The sequence below is a fragment of the Hyaena hyaena genome, unplaced genomic scaffold, assembly GCF_003009895.1.
Source record: "Hyaena hyaena isolate Hyena2069 unplaced genomic scaffold, ASM300989v1 scaffold_29, whole genome shotgun sequence".
NCBI classification, from domain to species: Eukaryota; Metazoa; Chordata; class Mammalia; order Carnivora; family Hyaenidae; genus Hyaena; species Hyaena hyaena.
Genome location: NW_024080661.1, coordinates 2,679,306 through 2,699,706, shown reverse-complemented (window position 1 = coordinate 2,699,706; position 20,401 = coordinate 2,679,306). Strand labels below are relative to the sequence as shown.

Genomic DNA, 20,401 nt, shown 5'->3' with positions numbered 1-20,401 from the left:
TGTCTTTTCCTTACTAGTTTAGTTGGAGTTTTCTTCAAGTATTTTGTAGCTCTTGTCATGTTCATTCTATTTTCCTGATGACTTGGCCCTTTTATCATAATGAAATATCCCTCTTTATTTCTGGTAATACTCCCAGTTTTGAAGTCTTCTTTGTCTGACATTAATATAGCCATTCTAACTTCTTTATGCTTGCTCTTTGCTTCTGTATCACTTGATTCTTTTATTTTCAGCCTGTGTCTTTATATTTAAGGTGTATCCTTGTAGACAGCATGTAATTGTCTTGCATTTTTATTTAGTCAAAGTACTCTCCTTTTTAAAAAAATTTTATTAAATGTTTATTCATTTTTGGGGCACCTGGGTGGCTCAGTCGGTTAAGAGTCCAACTTTGGCTCAGGTTGTGATCTCACAGTTTGTGAGTTCGAGCCCCGTGTGGGACTCTGTGTTGACAGCTCAGAGCCTGGAGCCTGCTTGGGATTCTGTGTCTCCCTCTCTCTCTCTGCCCCACCCCTGCTTGTACTCTGTCTCAGAGATCATGTTGTGAGATCATGACCTGAGCCGAAGTTGGACTCTTAACCGGCTGAGCCACCAGGTGCCCCTCTGCTTTTTAACTGGAGTGTTTAGTTCATTTACATCTAATATAATTATCATTATGAATGGATTTAGGGTCTACCATTTACTATTTGTTTTCCAACTGTCACATTTTTTAGTTACACTTGCCTTGTTAAGAATTAATAAAATGCCTTTTAGCATTCTATTTTAATTTCTCTATTTCTAAAAACTGTACTTCATTTTATTTTGTTTGTTACATTTACTCCAGTGATTACCATATCCCTAATTTGTCACTTAGGTTAATATTGTGCCAATAAACTGATTTCATTTACCTGCCTCTCCCATCCTCTATTGTTGCCATATATTTTACACATGCATATATTGTAAGCTACAAAATGCAGTGTTTATCTGTGCTTAAAACTGCCAGCTATCTTTTGAAGAAATTAAGAACAGAAAAAAAGTGAAAAAAAAAGTGATAATGTTTCATATAGACCCACATACTTAGCACTTTGGTGCTCCTTTTGATCTGAGTTTCCCACTGGTGCATTTCAATGAATTTCCTTTAGATTTCTTTTAGAGCAAGTTTCCTAGCAAAAAATGTTCTCCATTTTTATTTACCTGAAAAATGTCTTTATTTTGCCTTCACATTTTGATGAGTTATGTCACTGGATATAGAATTCTGGGTTGTTGGGTTTTTTTTTTCTTCTTTTTATTTTCAGCACTTTAAAGATGTCAATCCAGTGTCTCCTGGCCTCTATTATTTTTTATGAAAAGTCACTTTTATTCCTATCCTTATTCTCCTGTATGTAATGGGTCATTTTCTCTTCTTTGAAAATTTTCTATCTTTGGTTTTCAGCAATATGACAATAATGTGCCTACACTTAGTTTTCTTTATATTTATCCTATTTGATGTTCACTGAGCTTCTTGAACCTATAAATTGATATTTTTTATCTAACTTGGAAATTTTTAACTATTGTTTCTTCTGGTACTTTTTTTTTCTTTTTTCTTTTTACTCATTTCTTTCTTCTCTTCTTCTGGGACACTGATACATATAAGTAATGGCCTTTGATGTTGTCCCACATTCCACTAAGCTTTGGCTGAGGCTATTCCTCAGTTACTCCGTCCCTGAGTGTACCCTGGGCTGGGTGTACCCTCAGATGAAAAGCTGTAAAAATGCAAGGCTCATTCTGCAGTTCCTTTCTTTTAACAATCAAATTCCTGCCAATTTATGCCTGCCTTTGGGTATTGTTTGGTGCCTTAAAATAGTTGTCTTTAAATATTTTGTTGATAATTCTTATCTTTTGTTTTTGATAATTTATCTTTGTAAAAGTTATTCTAACACAAGTTATTCTCCTATTACCCAGAAAGCTATTGATTTTTAGAATATTTATCTTCTGGCTACCCTACCAAATTCTTACAAGTTCTAAAGGTTGTTAAGTTCAGAGTTTTAAGTTTGTTTGCATTTGGTTATAATATCTGTATAATGACAATTTTTTTTCCTTCTTAGGCTTCTTTTTGTCTAGAACCTCCAGAACAGTGTTAATTAATTAAAGTGGGAGTAGTTGGCAAACCAATCTTTTTAAAAAATGTTTATTTATTTTTGAGAGAGAGAGAGAGAGAGTAGGGAAGGGGCAGAAAGAGAGGAAGACAATCCAAAGCAGGCTTCAAGCTCTGAGCTGTCCACACAGAGCCTGATGCGGGGCTAAAACTCACTAACCATGAGATCATGACCTGAGCCAAAGTCAGCTGCTTAACCGACTGAGCCACCCAGGTGGCCCAAACCAATTTTTTTCTTTAATGATAATGACTTTAATTTTTCAGACATAAATATGAATGCTGGTTTGTGATATATATATTTCTTAGACGAAGAAGGTATTCTTTTACTTCTGTTTAATACAGTTTTATCATTAATGTTAACTAACTAGAATTTCAATAAAAATTTTTAAAAATAGTTTTGTCACAAATAGATAATAAATATCATGAGGTGAGGTTCTTGTCACTTATCAACCTGCTTCTATAGATCTCTTGTTTAACATACTAAATAAATATATAATGCATCATAATATTCAAGCATCATTATATTCCCAGGATAAACTTTATATTATTCTTTTAATGTACTGCTAAGTTTGACTTACTAGTATTTCATTTAGGATTTTTGTACTTACATTAACATTAATTGATTTCTTTTTATGTTATTTTAGAACTGGGATTATGCTGGTTTATAACAAATGATTAAAGAAACATTGTCTTCTGTGAGCTGGGATAGTTCATGTAGTACGGAAATGATTTATTACTTAAAAGTTTGAAAGACATCTCTATAACTATATGAATCTGAACTTTTTTTTTTTAACAATTTGACCAACTTCTCTTCTTTTTCCCTGGTTATTAGCCTGTTCAAGATTCAAGTTTTCCATTTCTCAATTCAGTGTTAGAAATTTGTATTTTTCTCAGAAACTCTTTCACTGTGGTTTTTAAATTTATTTGCATGATATTTTATTTTGTTTGCATAGCTTCTTATTTTTGAAAATAATCTCTCTGGGTGGCTAGGTCAGTTAAGCATCTGACTTTGGCTCAGGTCATGATCTCACGGTTTGTGGGTTCAAGCCCTGCGTCAGGTCCTGTGCTGACAGCTAGCTCAGAGCCTGGAGCCTGTTTCAGATTCTGTATCTCCCTCTCTCTCTGACCTTCCCCTACTCACGCTGTCTCTCTCAGAAATAAAACATTTTAAAAAAAGAAAATAGTCTCTCAAAGGGGAAAGAATGATACTCAACATCACAAAATGCAGAATACATAAAAGCACAAAGAAGAAAATTAAAATAACTTGAAATTCCACCAACTTTATAAAGTATTTCATTCTTATTAAAATTCCTGTATTTTTCATTGCTTCCTTTTATTCTGCTTTATTTCTGTATATTTGTGCTTTCTTCCCCTTTTCCTTGATTACCTTTGCTAATGGTTTATTGGTTTATTAGTTTATTGGATTTCCCCCTCACCTCTGAAAATTCCCAGCTAACACTTATTTAGCACTTATACATTTTTTTTTCACTGCATTTAAGGTCAGTGGTTTTTTAACCACCAAGTTGTGCAATGGAACCTTTTTCAAAATTAAAATATTATGTGAAATCACAGGATATAAATAGATAAAAGCCAAGTGCTTGTGATTCAGACAAAGGGGAGTGTAGGGGAAGGGAGGGAGTTTCCCAGAGGCCTGCTCACTTGACCTGCCCCTGCTCTTTCTCTTCCTTATCAGAGGCTTATGACTCCAGAGAGCACTGTTAGACAGGCACTGTTCTGATTTATTAATTCTGCTTTTATCTTTATTGTTTCCTTCTTCCTATTTTCCATAGGCTTGTTTTATTGTTCTTTTCTGATTTCTTGAGTTTAGTGCTTACTGGATTAATTTTCATTCTTTCTTATTTAATACTGGAGATATTTAAGTCTATGAATTTGTCACTCAATACAATACTGGTTGTATCTTATAATATTTTCTTCAGGCTACTTTCTCTGTAGGTTGTAATTGTAGTTTTGAGTTTCCTCTCTGACCCATGACATAAGTAGGAATATGTTTTCAATGTCTAAGTGTGAAGGGGTTTGTTTACTTTCTTTTAATGTTTATTTATTTTGAGAGATGGAGGGAGAGAGAGAGACAGAGAGACAGAGAGAGAGAGAGAGAGAGAGAGAGAGAGACTCCCCTGTAGTCTACACAAACAGGGGAGGCACAGAGAAAGAGGAAGAGAGAGAATCCCAAGCAAGTTCTGTGTTGTTAGCGCACAGCCTGGTGCAGAGCTCCATCTCATGAATGGTGAGATCATGACCTGAGCTGAAATCAAGTGTTGGAGGCTTAACCAATGGAGCCATTCAGACACCGCTGTTCACTCTTTTTAATTTTAAATTCTGGTTTTAATTCATAGTGGTCATAAAACAAGATCTTTCTAATTTTGAGTTTTAAAGAAACTTATTGATGTTTCTTTGTAATCCAATGTTTAATCAATTTTATAAATTTTCTATGTCAGTTGTAAATTCTGGTTTTAGGTTGAGCTTAGTTTTTAGAGTATATTCTGTTTTTAGGTTGCAGAGTTTAGTTCACTCCTAATATCTATATTATTAATTTTATTATTTAAATCCTCTATATCTGTACTATCCGAAGTAGTAGCTACTCTCCATGTATGGCTATTAGCATTTGAAATGTGACTAGTCTGAACTGATACGTGTTGTCAAGTGTAAAATACACACCAGGTTTTGAAGATTTACTACAAAAAAGATAAAATACCTCAACAAAATTTTTATATTCTGTATTAAAATGATATTATTTTGGATCTGTTGGATTGGAAAAAATAAATAAATATCACTAAAATTAATTCCATCTCTTTTTGGTACTTTTTGAAATGAGGCTACTAGAAAATTTCAAATTACATATATAGCTGATGTTTTATTTTATTTCTTTTTTTAAAATTTAAATTTTAGGGGGGTGCCTGGGTGGCTTAGTTGGTTAAGCGTCCAACTTTCGCTTAGGTCATGATCTCACGGTTCGTGGGTTTGAGCCCCACAATGGGCTCTGTGCTGACAGAGCCATCTTGTTGCAAATGGCAAGATTTTAATTTTTTTTATGGTTGAGTAATAGTCTACTGTATATAACTGTATATAACTGTATAACTGTATATAACTACCACATCTTTATCCATTTATATGTGGATGAACACTTGGGTTGCTTCCATATCCTGGTTATTGTAAATAATGCTACAATAAACATAATAAACATATATCTTTTCAAAATAGTGTTTTCATTTTTGGGGGGTAAATACCTAGTAGAGGAATTACTGGATCATATGGTAATTCTGTTTTTAATTTTTTGAGGTTTTACACAGTCACTGCACCCATTTGCATTCCCACCAACAGTGTATGAAGGTTCCTTTTTATCCCACATCCTTGCCAGAACTTGTTATTCTTGTGTTTTTGATGTTAGCCATTCTGACAAGTGTAAAGTGATATCTCATTGTGATTTTAGTTTGCATTTTCTAGATGATTAGTGATGTTTAATATCTTTTCATGTGTCTTTTGGCCATTCAGAGTGTATTATTGAAAAGATTTTCTTCAGGGAAGGATGTAAGTGATAGACATTGAGAGCTACAACTGTTTGAAAATGTTTTTCTGGTCTCTTTCTTATAACCAACATCTTGGCTGTGTTTAAAATTCTTGGACACAGAATTTTTCCTTAAAACTCTGTAAAAATTTCATCTTCTGATGCTTATTTTGTGGAGAGGCCATATGACTCTGTTGTTTTGTAGGAAACTTATTTTTTCTGTCTGGGTCCTTTAGGGATGTTTTGATTTTCCTTCAGTTTTGAAAGTTCAGAAGGATATGGGTAGATGTTGTTATTTATTTATTTAATCTTTTAACAGCTTCATAGGAACACACAGTTCATATACCATGCAACTTACCCTTTTAAAGTGTACAATTCGGGGTGCCTGGGAGGCTCAGTCGGTTGAGCGTCCAACTTCGGCTCAGGTCATGATCTTACGGTTCATGGGTTTGAGCCCCGTGTTGGGCTCTGCGCTGACAGCTAGCTCAGAGTCTGGAGCCTGTTTCAGACTCTGTGTCTCCCTCTCTCTCTGACCCTCCCCTGCTCACGCGCTCTCTCTCTCTCAGAAAAAAAAAAAAAAAGACATTTAAAGTGTACAATTCAATGGCTCTTAGTATATTCACTGAGTTGTGCAATTATTACTACAATAAATTTTAGAACATTTTCATCATCTTGAAAGAAGACTTGAACCCCTAAGCCTTCGCTCCCCAAGTCCCCTCTCTCCTGCAGTTGTAAGCATCCACTAATCTGTTTCCATGGATTTGCCTATTCTGTGTATTTCATGTGAATTGATTTATACAATATGTGGTCTTTCTTTCACTTACCATAATAATTTTGGAGATTCACCCATATTGTAGCATGTAGCATTTCATTTCATATTTTTTTTAGTGCTGAATAGTATTCCGCTGTATAGATATACCATATTCATCAGCTGATAGACATTTGGGTTGTTTCCACATACATACTGGCTGGTAAGAATAATGCTGATATGAGCATTTGTTTTCATTTCTCTTGGGTATATATCTTGCAGTGGAATTACTGGGTCATTTGGTAACTCTCTGTTTAGCCTTTTGAGAAACTGCAAGACTGCTTTTACACAGCAGCAACACCGTTTTGCATTCCCAACAGCAATATGTGAGGGTCTTAATTTTTCTACATATTTGGCAACATTCATTTTTGTCCTTCTTTTTTATTTTTGTCCACCCTAGTGAGTGTGAAGTGGTATCTCATTGTGGTTTTGATTTGCATTTCCCTGATGACGGTTGATGTTGAGCATTTCTTCATGTGCTTATTGGCCATTTGTATATTTTGCAGGGGGATGGTAAATGTTCAGATCCTTTGCTCATTTTAAAATTGAAGTGTTAAGAAACAAAACAGATGAACATAGGTGAAGGGAAGGAAAAATAAAATAAAAAGAGAGAGAAGCAAACCATAAGAGACTCTTAAATATAGAGAACAAACTGAGTGTTGCTGGAAGGGTGGCAGGTGGGGGATGGGCTAAGTGGGTGATGGGTATCAAGGAGCGCACTTGTGATGAGCACGGAGTGTTGTATGTAAGTGATGAACTGAATTCTACTCCTGAAACCAATACTACACTGTATGTTAACTAACTTGAATTTAAATAAAAGAATGAAATAAAAAATTGAATTGTCTTTTTATTACTGAGTTATAAGAGTTCTCTTATCAGCTATATGATTTGCAAAAATTTTCTCCTGTTCTCTGGGTTGTCTCTTTACTTTCTTGATGACATCCTTTAAATCACAATGGTTTTTAATTTTTGATGTCCAATTTATTTTTTCTTTTGTTGCTTATTCTTTTGACGTCACTTCTAAGACACTTGCCTAATTTTAGAAATATTACCTAATCCAAGGTCACAAGGATTTATGCTTGTTTTCTTCTAAGAGTTTTATAGTTTTGCATTTTACATTTATGGCTTTGATCCATTTTGCATTCATTTTGTACATTGTTTGAGGTAGGGATCCAACTTTGTTTTTTTGTGTATGGATATTCAGTAGTTCCAGCACTATTTGTTGAAAAAAATATTTTCTTCCTATTGAATTGTCTTAGCATCCTCATCAAAAACTTATTGACTATAAATGTGCAGGCCTATTTGTGAAGTTTTAATTTTATTCCTTTGATTTATGTGTCTGCCTTTCTGCCACTACTGTACTGTCTTGATTGCTGTAATGTTATAGTAAGTTTTCAAATCAGAAAATGTGAATCCTTCAAAGTTGTTCTCCTTTTTCAGAATTGTTTTGGCTATTCTGGGTTCCATGAATTTCCACATGAATTTTAGGAGTAGCTTATCAATTTCTGCAAAAAAACCTAACCAAGATAATGCAATAGGGATTGCATTAAATCTTTAGATGAACTTGAGGAATATTGCCATTTTAACAATAGTAAGTCTTTCCATCTATGAACATGGATGTCTTTCCATTTATTTAGATCTTTAATTTTTTTTTTTTTAATTTTTTAAACTTATTTCTAGGAGAGAGAGAGCGTGAGCAGGGGAGGGTCAGAGAGAGAGGGAGTTACAGACTGAAACAGGCTCCAGGCTCTGAGCTGGCAGTCAGCACAGAGCCCGACACGGGGCCCGAACCCATGAACCGCGACATCATGACCCAAGCGAAAGTCGGATGCTTAACCGACTAAGCCACACAGGCGCCCCAGATCTTTAATTTTTTTAAACATTTTGTTTTGCAATTTTCAGAGTTTAAGTCTTTTTTACTTCTGTTAAATTTATTTCTAAGTATTTAATTCTGTTTTATGCTTTCTTAAGTGGAATTTTTCTAATTTCATTTTTGGTTTCTTCATTGTTACTCTAGAAAGACCATTGCTTTTGTACATTAATCTTATTTCCTACAAACTTCCTGAATTTGTTTTTTAGTTTTCATATTTTTTAGTGGATTCCTTAGGGTTTTCTATACACAAGATCATGTAATCTGCAAGTAGAGATAGTTTCACTTATTCCTTTCTAATCTGACCTATTTTAATTTCATTTTCTTGTGCAGTTGCCCTGGCTAGCAACAGTCCAATTCTGAGTATATGTGGTGAGAGCAGAACATCCTTATTTTGTTTCTGATCTTCTGAACAGGGGAAACATCAGTCTTTGATATTAAGGATGATGTTAGCTGTGGAATTTTTTGTAGCTGCTCTTTATCAGGCGGAGGAAGTTTCCTTCATAGTTTGTTGAGTATTTTTTTATCTTGAATTTTTGTCAAATGCTTTTTCTCTCTCTATTGAGATGATCATGTGTTCCTTGTCCTTTATTAATAGGTATATTATATTCATTGAATTTTGGGTAGCATTTATTTTTATCTTTTCATTCAACTTCCCATTTCCTCATTCCTTAGCCGTCAGAGAACTTTAAAGGAACCCATTAAATGACATATGCAATAGATGTGATGCAAACCCTGGAAGTTGATGGTGGTCCTCTGAAATTTTTAACTTCCAGAACTTTATACCTCATCAAAAGTACTGGTGAGGGTTATCTAGGATTGCCTTGTTTTGCTTTGGTTGTTGCTTTGGTTGTTGAACACTGTGAATGTAAAACAAATTTTTAAGCATGCTTATGTAACCCAACTGTATAAATTCATTACATTATTTTAATAGTATATGTGACACAGTTTCATATTGAAGGCACTGTTTTTTAAGGTGGGAAATTTTAACTGTGTTATTTATATATTTTTTAGGGGTGGTAACCCTTTTCTGCATAATAAACTATGTAGCTAGTATTTCTGGCAATTGTAATCATTATCAATGTATTTTGTCTTTGAAAATATCTAGGTGCCCTCCCCCCATTTCTTTCAACATCACATGATTTGTTTCATACTATATATTTCTATCATGTCTCTATTTTATTTATTTTTTAATTTTATAGATGTTTATTTATTCTTGAGAGAGACACACACACAGAGTGCAAGTGGGGGAGGGGCAGAGAGAGAGGGAGACACGGAATCTGAAGCAGGCTCCAGGCTCTGAGTTGTCAGTGCAGAGCCCAATGCAGGGCTCGAACTCATGAACTTTGAGATCATGACCTGAACCAAAGTTGGACTTTGACATCGTGACCTGAACCAAAGTCGGACGCTTAACTGACTGAGCCACCCAGGCACCGCTAGCATGTCCCTATTTTATAATGTATGTTCACATTAATTGCAGTTTCCTTCTTTTGGGCACATTTTTCTTTCCATGTGAGTTCCTTCACTTGGTTGCATTGTCATTTTCATTGATGATGCATTTGCTAATTAATTTTTCTTCTTTGAATACCTACCCTTTTGTTCCTGATTTTGTAGTTCTGCTCTACTTTTTATTTCAGCCATATTTGTTGGTATTTCGTTCTCACTTCTGTTGGTCTATGATCTTCTATTATGGGCTTATCATATGAAATTGATGGTCCATCCTCTGCTATCAGAGATAATTAATATTGAAATGTTTCTTTGAAGTGGTTGAGAAGATAGTTTTTTTTTGTGATTAATGTATGTATTAGCATTCCAAATTTATAACAAGGTCTTGGATTATCAGAAGGCATCACTTATAGGCATACATAAAGTTTTATTTATTTTCCATTCAGATAAAATTTATGTAACATAAAATGTACTGTTTGAACCAATAGTAAGTATACAGTTTTTGGTATTAAGTACATTCACATCACTTTGCAAGAGAAAAGAATATCCATTTCTTAATTCTTCAGATTTCCCTATTCTCCCTTATTCTTCTTTTCTGTTGCTCAACTTTCCATTTCTTTTAGATGCTGAGGAGTTCTTGGCGGAAGGTTTGCGGAATGAGAACCTCAGTGCTACTGCAAGGGACCACAGAGACCATATACTAAGGGGCTTCCAGCAAATCAAAAATAGGTTTGTATAAACTGCTTCCATTTTTCTTTGTCAGCTTTTACACAATTTATAATCAGTAAAATTTTCTTTAATAGTATATAAATTAACAAGGAAAGATGTACTTATGATAGTTCTTTATACTTGATAGAGGCTTAAGAAATATTTATTGAATTGAATTGGAGGTAGGCAGGCATGGTTAGTGTAGTTAGTATACCAAAATAAAAATATTTTTATTATTGTGTACCTTAAGATAATGAATCTGCTTTTAGCTTTAGATTGTTGTGTTCATCTTTATTGAATACTTTGGCAAAATGTGTGAAAAGCTAAATATTTATGCCTGTCCAAGTTACTGAAGGAAAGATGTATGAGATAATTTTTGTTATGAATTCTGGTTCTGATTTTACTTCCACATTTCCTACCTTGATAGAAACTTAAACGGACTTCTCCAGTTGATTCTTTGGCCATGTTAGGATGTTTTAGTCTCAGATTGCTTTAGTGTATCATGGTCATTGACTTTTTAAAAGAAGAGGTCCTGACCTAATTTGTGCCATTTAGAATATGGGCATCTGACAGATACATACATTTGCTTACGGGGAGAAGGAAATAAAAATTTTCTTTTATAATATACACAATATATTACAAAATATATTACAATATATTTCTTTTACAATATATTTTACAATATATTTCTTTTACAATATATTTTACAAAATTACAATATATATTTTGCTTGAAATATCGTAACTGACTGAGATTTGGGGGATAAGTTGAATGTTATTTTAAGTGTTTCTCAACCCAATGGCAATGTGGTTCAGAATGTTTGAACTGAGTACTCTTAGAAAAGGGAGAACATCTGTAGGGTTATGCCTGGGATTTAATTTGTGTGCCTGACTGATCTTAGCATCTACTTTAGAAATCTCACTGAAACTCCTTAGAAGCAGGGAATTTTATCCTTTGGAAGGGCACAGTCAGAATCTATTCTCTCCAGAAATGTGAGAGAACCTCACAAGATGCCCTGCTGGATCTTAATCGATCTTTCCTGCTGGCTAATTAAGCATCACTTTTACTCAGCAACTGGGGACTGTGTAATTATCAGCCTGGGTTGCCCTGAATAATTGAAACAAACAGAATGCAGAAGATGGGAGCTTTCTGCAAAAGTGAAAATATCTATAACTTTTGGTAGGCTGGAAGAGAGTTTAAAACAAACTTCTCTGTAATGTTACTTTATTAGTAGATAAGTTTAGCCTTACTTGTGTCTCTGAAGGCTTAGTTAGTAACCCACAGAATTTTTTTTTTAATTTTCACAAGTTGACCTTTGTATTACAGGAGTATTATAAGGATTGCATAAGGAGTGAAGAAGGCATTATTTCAAATTGTGTTATAGAGAGATAGATGCCCAAAATATAATTATGTATTGAAGGTGATCTTGGTTTAAATTTGTGATAAGGAATGCAAAAACAAAAAAGTTACTGCATCTGTTTGGACAAATACACAACAAGGAGGAATTCTCCTTTCCCATATTTGTACCACAGCGTTTGGAAAGGGCTAAACTTAAATCTGAAATTGGTCGTAAAAGGTGATTTTGTGCACACAAATGTGAAATGATAATATGACACTTTCAATCAGCAAGAAGAGTAGGCATTATTTCAGTGAATAGTTTTGTAACAACTGTTTTAACTATTTGGGAAAGATCCCAAAGCCATGACATGAACCTGAATGCCTATCATGATTAAAATATTGTTTAATAATTAAAATCCCAGTTTTTAGAGGTGCACAGCAAAAACAAGAGAAGAAAGTGTACCAAATATCTTAACAATGCTTCAGCTTTTGGCATTTGTTGGTGATGGGAATATACCATTTGTGTCTTCCAATTTAACCTTTTCTATGTTTTCCTAATAAAAGGAAAAAATAGAATTGTCACATCTCTCATAGGTGAACTAAAGGTGACTTTAAAAATTTTAAGTATATTTTTCCATACTTTCCAGTTTTATTAAAAAAATTACCATCTCTTTCCTTCTTCAAAAGGAAAATCTGCTAAATCATGGATATACAGAAAAAAAGTGTAATTAATTGTAAATGAATTGTAATTCATTGTTATCAATTGATTATTATTTCTTAGTCCTCTTTTTAAATGCACACACTCAAACGCACACCCATGCACACTCACAGAAGCTGTATTTGGTATGGGGTAGAGAGGGTTTCTTGTTCTCCAAGAGCTTGCTATGTGGTTTGTGGGATAGACATTCAGGAAATAATCAGCAGGAGCTTTAGGAAACATCTGATGAGAGCTTTCTGTTCATTGATTTGTTGCAAGAAAGATGACACTTTATTTAGAATTTCATAATTATCAGATCATGGAGGAAATGAGGAGCCAGAAATTAGATACTGTACCACAAAATGGAAAAATGAGGCTTTCCTTTGGCACGCTGTTTGAAATTGCCTTACACCCACCCACTCAATCATCATCCTGTTAATGTAACCCTTGTTTTACTGAACGCTCTTCTTCAGCCATATTGTTTCTACAGTCCTATTTACGGCTGGCCCACATTATACGCTCTGTGTCCTGATACTGAAAGCTTGTACAACACTAACCACATTTACTCTTGTTGTGTGGCATTGTATCTCATGCCAAAAAGTCAGGTGTGAAAAGAAATTTGGAAATCACCAAACTTGAGAGTTAAATGTATATGGCATGTGGACATGTAACATGGAAAGAACCTCTGAAAGTTGCTTAAAAAGTTGTATCTTTAGTCATTATTTAATTTATACATTATTTAATAATGTATATTATTAAAGCAATAATATTTTAGGGTTTGATACATGTTGAGGGATAGGATCCTATCTAAAACTATGATTTGACATGTCAGGGCTTGAAGGTGCGTCAAAAAATCCAAGCAAAATAATCCAATAAAGCCACTAGATGGATATAAATACTATATGTATACACACACTAGACATATATTTCACACACACACACACACACACACACACACACCCCTTTCCACTCTATTGTTGTTTTCTTGGTTCAGTTCTTCTAATTCTTTCCTCAGCTTGAACTGCGTGTAACGGAAAGGGTAGAGAGGAGTGAAAATAGCACAGCTTCTGATTCTTGGTAAACTTTAGAGGGTTGGCGCTAACTTTTAGGGTGACTCAGAATTCAGTGGTATTTGCCAAGGCTATGGCACTGTAAGTCCAAGTGTCTGACCATCACAGCAGTTATAATGTGCTGTTTGCTACCTTTCTGTTGTCTAGCCTGACTGACCCCAGGAAATGATAGATGTGTCCAGAGTCATAGGTGTCCTCCAAGTTGTCATCTGTTTTTCAGAACCAGTAGCTTAGCCATTCTCTTTTTTCACAGACTTAAAAACAGACAGACAAGGAGCACCTGGGTGGCTCAGTCAGTTAAGTGTCTGACTTCAGCTTGGGTCATGATCTCGTGGTTCATGGGTTCTAGCCCCACATCAGGTTCTGTGCTGACAGCTCAGAGCCTGGAGCCTGCTTTGGATTCTGTGTCTCCCTCTCTCTCCGCCCCTCCTCGCCCCACCTCTCTCTCTCTCTCAAAAATAAACGTTTTTAAAAATATTTTAAAAAAAACAGACAAAAAATCTTCTCTGTATCTCTATCTGCATACTAGTTTTTTTGGGTTACATGTATTGCCAGTGAATGATAATGTATGCCATGTAAGATAAAATGAAAAAACGGGTGCTTTCAAAGAAGTGGAGCTCTTGTGTGGTATCCCATGTCCTGAGCTGTGATATTCATTGCTCTTTTTCCAACTGCTTCATTTAAACTTTCTCCCTAAAATCTAACAGCTTTCATATTCTGAGTCCAAGTTTTCACTGAGCTCTTTAGAGTATGGTTAGGATGAAAGCCAGGCACAGGCTCCTCCTGTTTTATTATGGAGGTCACTGCAGGATCCGTGCCAGATGTGGGACACCTGGAATGAAGCAGACAAGGAGCTGCATGTAGAAGCTGGATGGCAGTCTCACGCATTTGCTGGAACAGTCGGGCATTTCTTAACAGTTTGATTCTGGGGAGGTCATCTGACAGCAAGAACGCATTGAGAGTGGGGGATGGAATGAAGAAAATAGAATATTTTTATTACTGAGGTAGGAATATATTCTCTCTTGATAGCCTGTTTTGGAACAACCAGTCATTTATGCTCACTGTTGGAAGTGAAGGCTGGAGCCAGTGGAAACAAACTTGGAGTATTATTTCCTTCTGTGAAACTTAAAGGAGTTCCAAAAAAAGACAGGTAGATTTATAGCATATTGAAATGGAAAGAAATCAAGAAATAACTTTCTGTAATAGGATTATGGTATAAAACCCACAAAATCCAGGACATTTGATGTACAGGCTGAGAAGAGTGTTTTGAACATGTTTCATTGTGGGTGGCTAGTGTATACCTCTGCATGAAACATGATACACTAATAATGAGTATCATAAAAACAATTCCATTTTCCTTGAGAACTTCAAGGGTTTCTTTTCAGCTTACCATGGATTTAACTTTAAGTAGGATTTAGCTTAAGACTACCATCAGATGGCCTTTGTTTATAGGATGAGAGATAAAAAGTTAGTCTGATATGACTCTTGGGAGTTAAAAGTTTCAAAATAGTATGTCGTAAATACTATTACCATTAATTACATAGAGGGTTTGACTTTTCTTAAGTGCTGGTTAATGAGCTTAAACACCCCAAAACAAAACATATTCAAATGAAGCGTGCTTAAAGAGAACTGAGGTGTAATGTGCTATTATATTAATTAATACATTTATGTTACTTGCAAGTTTAGCTATTTGCTCGTAACATCTTTCTGATGTTTCATTTTGCTACTTACACTGGAGTTTCAGTGCCAACTCAGAAAAAAGAAAGAATAGGAGATACTTGTACCATCCATCTAATTTTCAATAGCTCTAAAAAAGGTTCAAAAGTCATAGCAATAATTTGACCACATCTCGAAGGTTGATAATTTATTTTTTCCTTTTCTAGTCCTATCCCTGACTCCACTCCTTAAACCAAGAAAGAAACTTCAGGGCTCTCAACTGATCACTTACTTATATGCCAAATTCCTGTACTAGTGTTCTGTTATTCAGTGGGTGTATGTTGAAATTTCACAACCGTGTTAAAAGATTTGGGGGGATATGCTTATGTGGCCGTGAGTCTATTTATTCTTTGAGTCTGAAATTCTCTGCAGGTGAGACTGATCTAATATTACCCACTTCTGGCCTCTTGGCTTAACCTGGAAGGGAAGATCATCTCATTTTGTGTTCTTTCCTAGCAAGTCTTCTGCTCTTCCCAAGCAACCTTGAAGTGTGTAACTTGCCTTTCGATGTTATGATGATGATGATCCTATGTACCCTTTCACTTGTGAGGATATCTTAGATTTGGTACCATAGCCAAGATTAAATTGATCCATTTTTTTTTCTTTTACAATGGGCAATGGTGGTGATAGTAGTGAACAGAAGCTTCTCCCTTTGGGCATCTTATAAAATAAGTATTTTATATAAGTAACTCTGATCTATAATAATATTTTAGTATTTTTTCATGCTAAGTAATAGGTGGGTTTTTAAAAAAGCATGGGTGAATGAATTTGTTCCTTTCAAAAGTTTTAATAAAAGTTCTGAGTACTGTTCTCTTTAGACAGAATAATATGTTCTACTGTGAAAGGAATTTTGAATTGTGACCTAGGAAGCAGGCAAGTAGCTGAAGTTACACCCTTTAGATTGGACTAACTCATTAGAATAAGCTGAGCACTACTTTTTAGCCATACAGTTAGGTTGCTGAAATTTGCTTTATTCCTGATAGAATTACAGCTATCATTATCGCTTGGGCATATTCCTGTTATCTACTTAATATGGATTTGTCTTGAAAGGTCTCAGAAAATCCTGCATCAGTTTTTTTAAATACAGGAAGCTTGTCTATTTGTCTATAAATAGGGGCTCTTAATTCATACACTGTGTGAAAAGATTATTTGTATAAAATCACTGTCTTCATTTTACCTTGATTTTTAAGTCTCATTTTATCTGGAGTTAGTCTTTTATCCCAACCCTGCACTATTTCCTCTGCCTGTAGAAAGCCAATGAAAAAATGCCTCTCTATGTTCATCTATTTGTGGATTTCCAGGGACCTTGTGGTTGTGGGGCCTTCCGGATTGTGGTTTTCTCTAATTTGCTTGTTTCTCTTATTTCAGATATAGACCCACTCTGTATCCACTTTGTGAAAGTAGAGCAAAGGAGAGAAATATAGGAGCACTGGGTCAGCTGTCAGGAGCCAAATTCTTTGTTCTGATGTTATTTCTCTAACACTGACTCATTCAATTGAAGATTCCCCTAACTATGATCTTATGTTTTCTTTTGAAGTTACCTCTCCCATCACATTGTCTGGAATTGTTTTTTTTTCCCCAAATGTTACAAAAATACAAACATTACCAACCAAAGTTTGAAACCTCTATTTGATTTCTTTTATAATGTCGCTATGATTTTTTTTTTTTAATTTGGAAAATGATGCAGGAAATTTCACTTCCTTGGGATTTTATTTTATTTCACAATTCTGCTGAAAATGAGTTGGGCCTAAAGTGGGTTTTTATCATCGCACCATGTGAATCATATCTTCTTTGGAAGCTGGGTCTTCTCCCCCACTGTGTAGACTCATCTAGTCTCCCCGAAGTGCAGTGCTAGCAGGGCTGATAATGAAATGCGGTCCTACTTATCACACTCAGCAAAGGGCTCAGAGAAGACGGGGAGAAAATCAATCCCACAGGAACTTCTCCAGTGCTAGATATCCATATTTAACCCCCATGCATTTAAAATGGTAATGAGATTTCTTAGGGTTTTAGGTTTTGATTTACACAAGATGTCACCGCCTCCTTGGCAATGGGAATATTTTACAGACCTACTGCTGACCTGTTTGCGAAGAGCTCAGCCCGTCGCCCCAGGTCCAATGTAGTTTCTTCATATTTCTTTCAAAACTCTCAGCAGTGCTTTGCAATAGCTTTGATTTTTCAGGCTTCAAAGGATGCCCCTTCCAGGGCCCATCCTCTGAAAGCAAAAAGAAAAAAAAAAAAAAAGACCAGTGTAGGGGAACGAACAGCTCATAAAGGAAGGGGCCACTCTCACTGTGATAGCTCTTACTGTAGTCCATTATTAGAGAGTTTACAAATCAGGAATACCATGGCTTTGCAAACCCAAGAAAACGCCATTTTGATGCCAGCACTTTGTTTCCCAATTTGTTCCTGGAGTGACCTAGTCTTCAAAAGTCCAGCTTCAGATTGTTGTATCAGAGAAACAGCGTGGCTTATACTAGATGCATTATTATTTAATGCTCAAACTCAAGCTCCCTCCTGAGTTTGTGAGCCTTGTTGAGGTTCTCATTGTAATTTACCAAAAACTTTATGTCCACATAATCTCCATTAGCTATTTCTCTAAGTTATACTAGATAGACACTTACTAGTCCCTAGCTATTTCTCTAAGTTATACTAGAGAGTTATACTCTCTCATTTGTGAATTCTGCCATAACCACAAGATCCATTTTGCAATTTGGTAACTGAGACTTTTTACCATGTCTCTCAAGTGCCCTTGGGCCTTTGATGATGAGAGAACTGAGATGTAAGAAATTACACAAAGTAATAGAATTAGTAAAAGATTAGGATTTAGAATTTAAAATTTGTAGTTAGTTGCTTAGTTCACTTAGCTAAGCCATTACAAAAAATGAATTGGCATCTTTCAAAAGATGATTGGTTTAAAAGAAATGTAACAAATATTGAAGTTTAGTCAATTATATATGCATACTGAAGTGCTTATGGATGGAGAATACTAGTGTCTAATGTATACCAATTTATTTTGGAATGCATCCAAAAAAAGATGGATGAGTGGATGGATGGAATGATGGATGAATGGTTATGTGACAAAACAAATATAACAAAATGTGAGTCATAGAGGCTAGGTTGTAGGTATATGTGGGGTTCTTTTCATTTTTATGCATATTAGAAATTTTTCATAATACAATGTTACAAAAATATTATTATATTAATATTCAGAAATCATGGATTTAATTCACTGTCGTTTCAGAAAACCACAGACTTCCTCAATTTGGAAATGTAATAAACATATTTGGGATTTTTAAGGATGGTGATTTTCTAGGAATAGCCTTATTACTTTTGTTATTCTAAGGGAAGTAAAGGATAACCCTCTAGTTTGTTATTTCTGCCATAAGTAGCTAACTTTTAACTTCTTTAAAACTTCTAGACCAGCAATTATGGAGTGCTAAAATTCAATTCAAACATTCCGCCCAGGAGATCCTGAAATTTTGATTTTTTTTAAGGAAAGGCAATTTCTGACTTTTCTCATAAATTTGATAAAAGGAAAGCTAATATGAGATTGGTAGTCCAGTAGGAAATGGAACTCAATTTTACATTTTTAAAATCACTTTATGGTATTAAAAATGACAGAGGTTAGAAACAAAGCTCTTATTCTTTTATTGAACTAGAATTGAAAGTGGCAGAAAATCATTTTGGCCCTAGTGCAGTAAATGTTATCACTAAAACATGTTCAGGGGATATTAGGATAGTCTCTCAAGCACTGGAGACAAAAGTTCACAGAACAAGAACTGATTTTTCTGTCCTTATCTTGAAATTATTAGATGTACAGGAGATGAAAGTATCTTAGCTCTAAGAGGACAGGGAATGGAGTGTGTGTTGAAAATGATAATGTCTCCATTCTGGAGAGAGGTGAAATGGAGAGTGCACGGTGGCGTGGGGGTCCCGGCACTGACAGGATGGCAGAGGGGGTCCACAGACATGAGGAGCCAGCACTGGAACCAACCCCAGCACTGGGGAATCCAGAGCCAGAGATAATTTCACCCATGCAAAACTGCGCTGATAATGAAATGAAAAGCCAGTGATTCTATTCATTGAAAGAATTGTTTGAAGGTTTTATTTAAAAGGGGGGTGAAACTGGAACTGTCAGCAGCTACTTTATTTTGAGAATCCAATAGGAGAGAAATTTTAAGTCCATGTGGGAAAAACTAGTCATTTTTGAGTGTGCAGTGTGATTATTCTTTAGAATTTTGTGTAAATGGAGCAGGTTGGTAGGCATATGTTTGCTGATCCTACAATGATTAAAATTCAGAATAAGTAAGGCTCCTGTGAAATGGAGTTTTCAGGCTCCAGCCAGTGTTCTGTACTGCCATATGGCATAACTAGAATTAATTGCTGTTCTCAGTCTCTTATTCTTTTACTGAATATCTAGGTGCTCTGTTTGAAATATAAGCGGTTCCACAGAAGTATTTAATCACATGAGATAGATGTTTGACATGTTCATGAAAGCAGTGTGTGTAGCTAATAGTTGCTTGGAAGAAAAAGCCCTTTGTGAGGTTTTCTAACACCCCCTCCCCACCCGCCGCCGCCTTCCCCACCTTTTTATTAAGAAAAATGCATGGACAGGAGAGTTAGCAAGGAAAAGAGGGAAGATTCTCAGGATCTGGAAACTTGTTAGAAATGTAAACTCTCAGTCTCCATTGAATCAGACCTATTGAATCAGAATCTGCATTCCAGTACAAATCCAAGGTGATCTGTGTGCACAGGCACATTTGAGAAGCACTGCTCTAACACATACTTTTAATTTCATTTCAAATTCATTTTCTTAGAACTCAGAATACATATTTCTTAAGATTATAAACTCCGTAAAGGCATGGATGGTCTTATGTTAATTTTATTTTATTTATTTATTTATTTATTTATTTTTTAATGTTTTATTTATTTCTAGGAGAGAGAGAGAGACAGCGTGAGCAGGGAGGGTCAGAGAGAGAGGGAGTCACAGACTGAAACAGGCTCCAGGCTCTGAGCTGGCAGTCAGCACAGAGCCCGACGCTGGGCTCGAACCCTCGAACCGCGAGATCATGACCTAAGCAAAAGTCGGACGCTTAACCGACTAAGCCACCCAGG

General features: G+C 35.3%; 1 protein-coding gene across 1 annotated transcript in view; it reads left to right on the top strand.

Moving 5' to 3' along the window:
- SKAP1 (src kinase associated phosphoprotein 1) overlaps positions 1-20,401 on the top strand; it is a 280,793-nt gene that overhangs the window by 20,459 nt on the left and 239,933 nt on the right. The window contains exon 2 of the mRNA XM_039227907.1: positions 10,378-10,483. Within this exon, the coding sequence (XP_039083838.1) occupies positions 10,378-10,483 (106 nt within the window). The remainder of the gene's footprint in view (positions 1-10,377; positions 10,484-20,401) is intronic.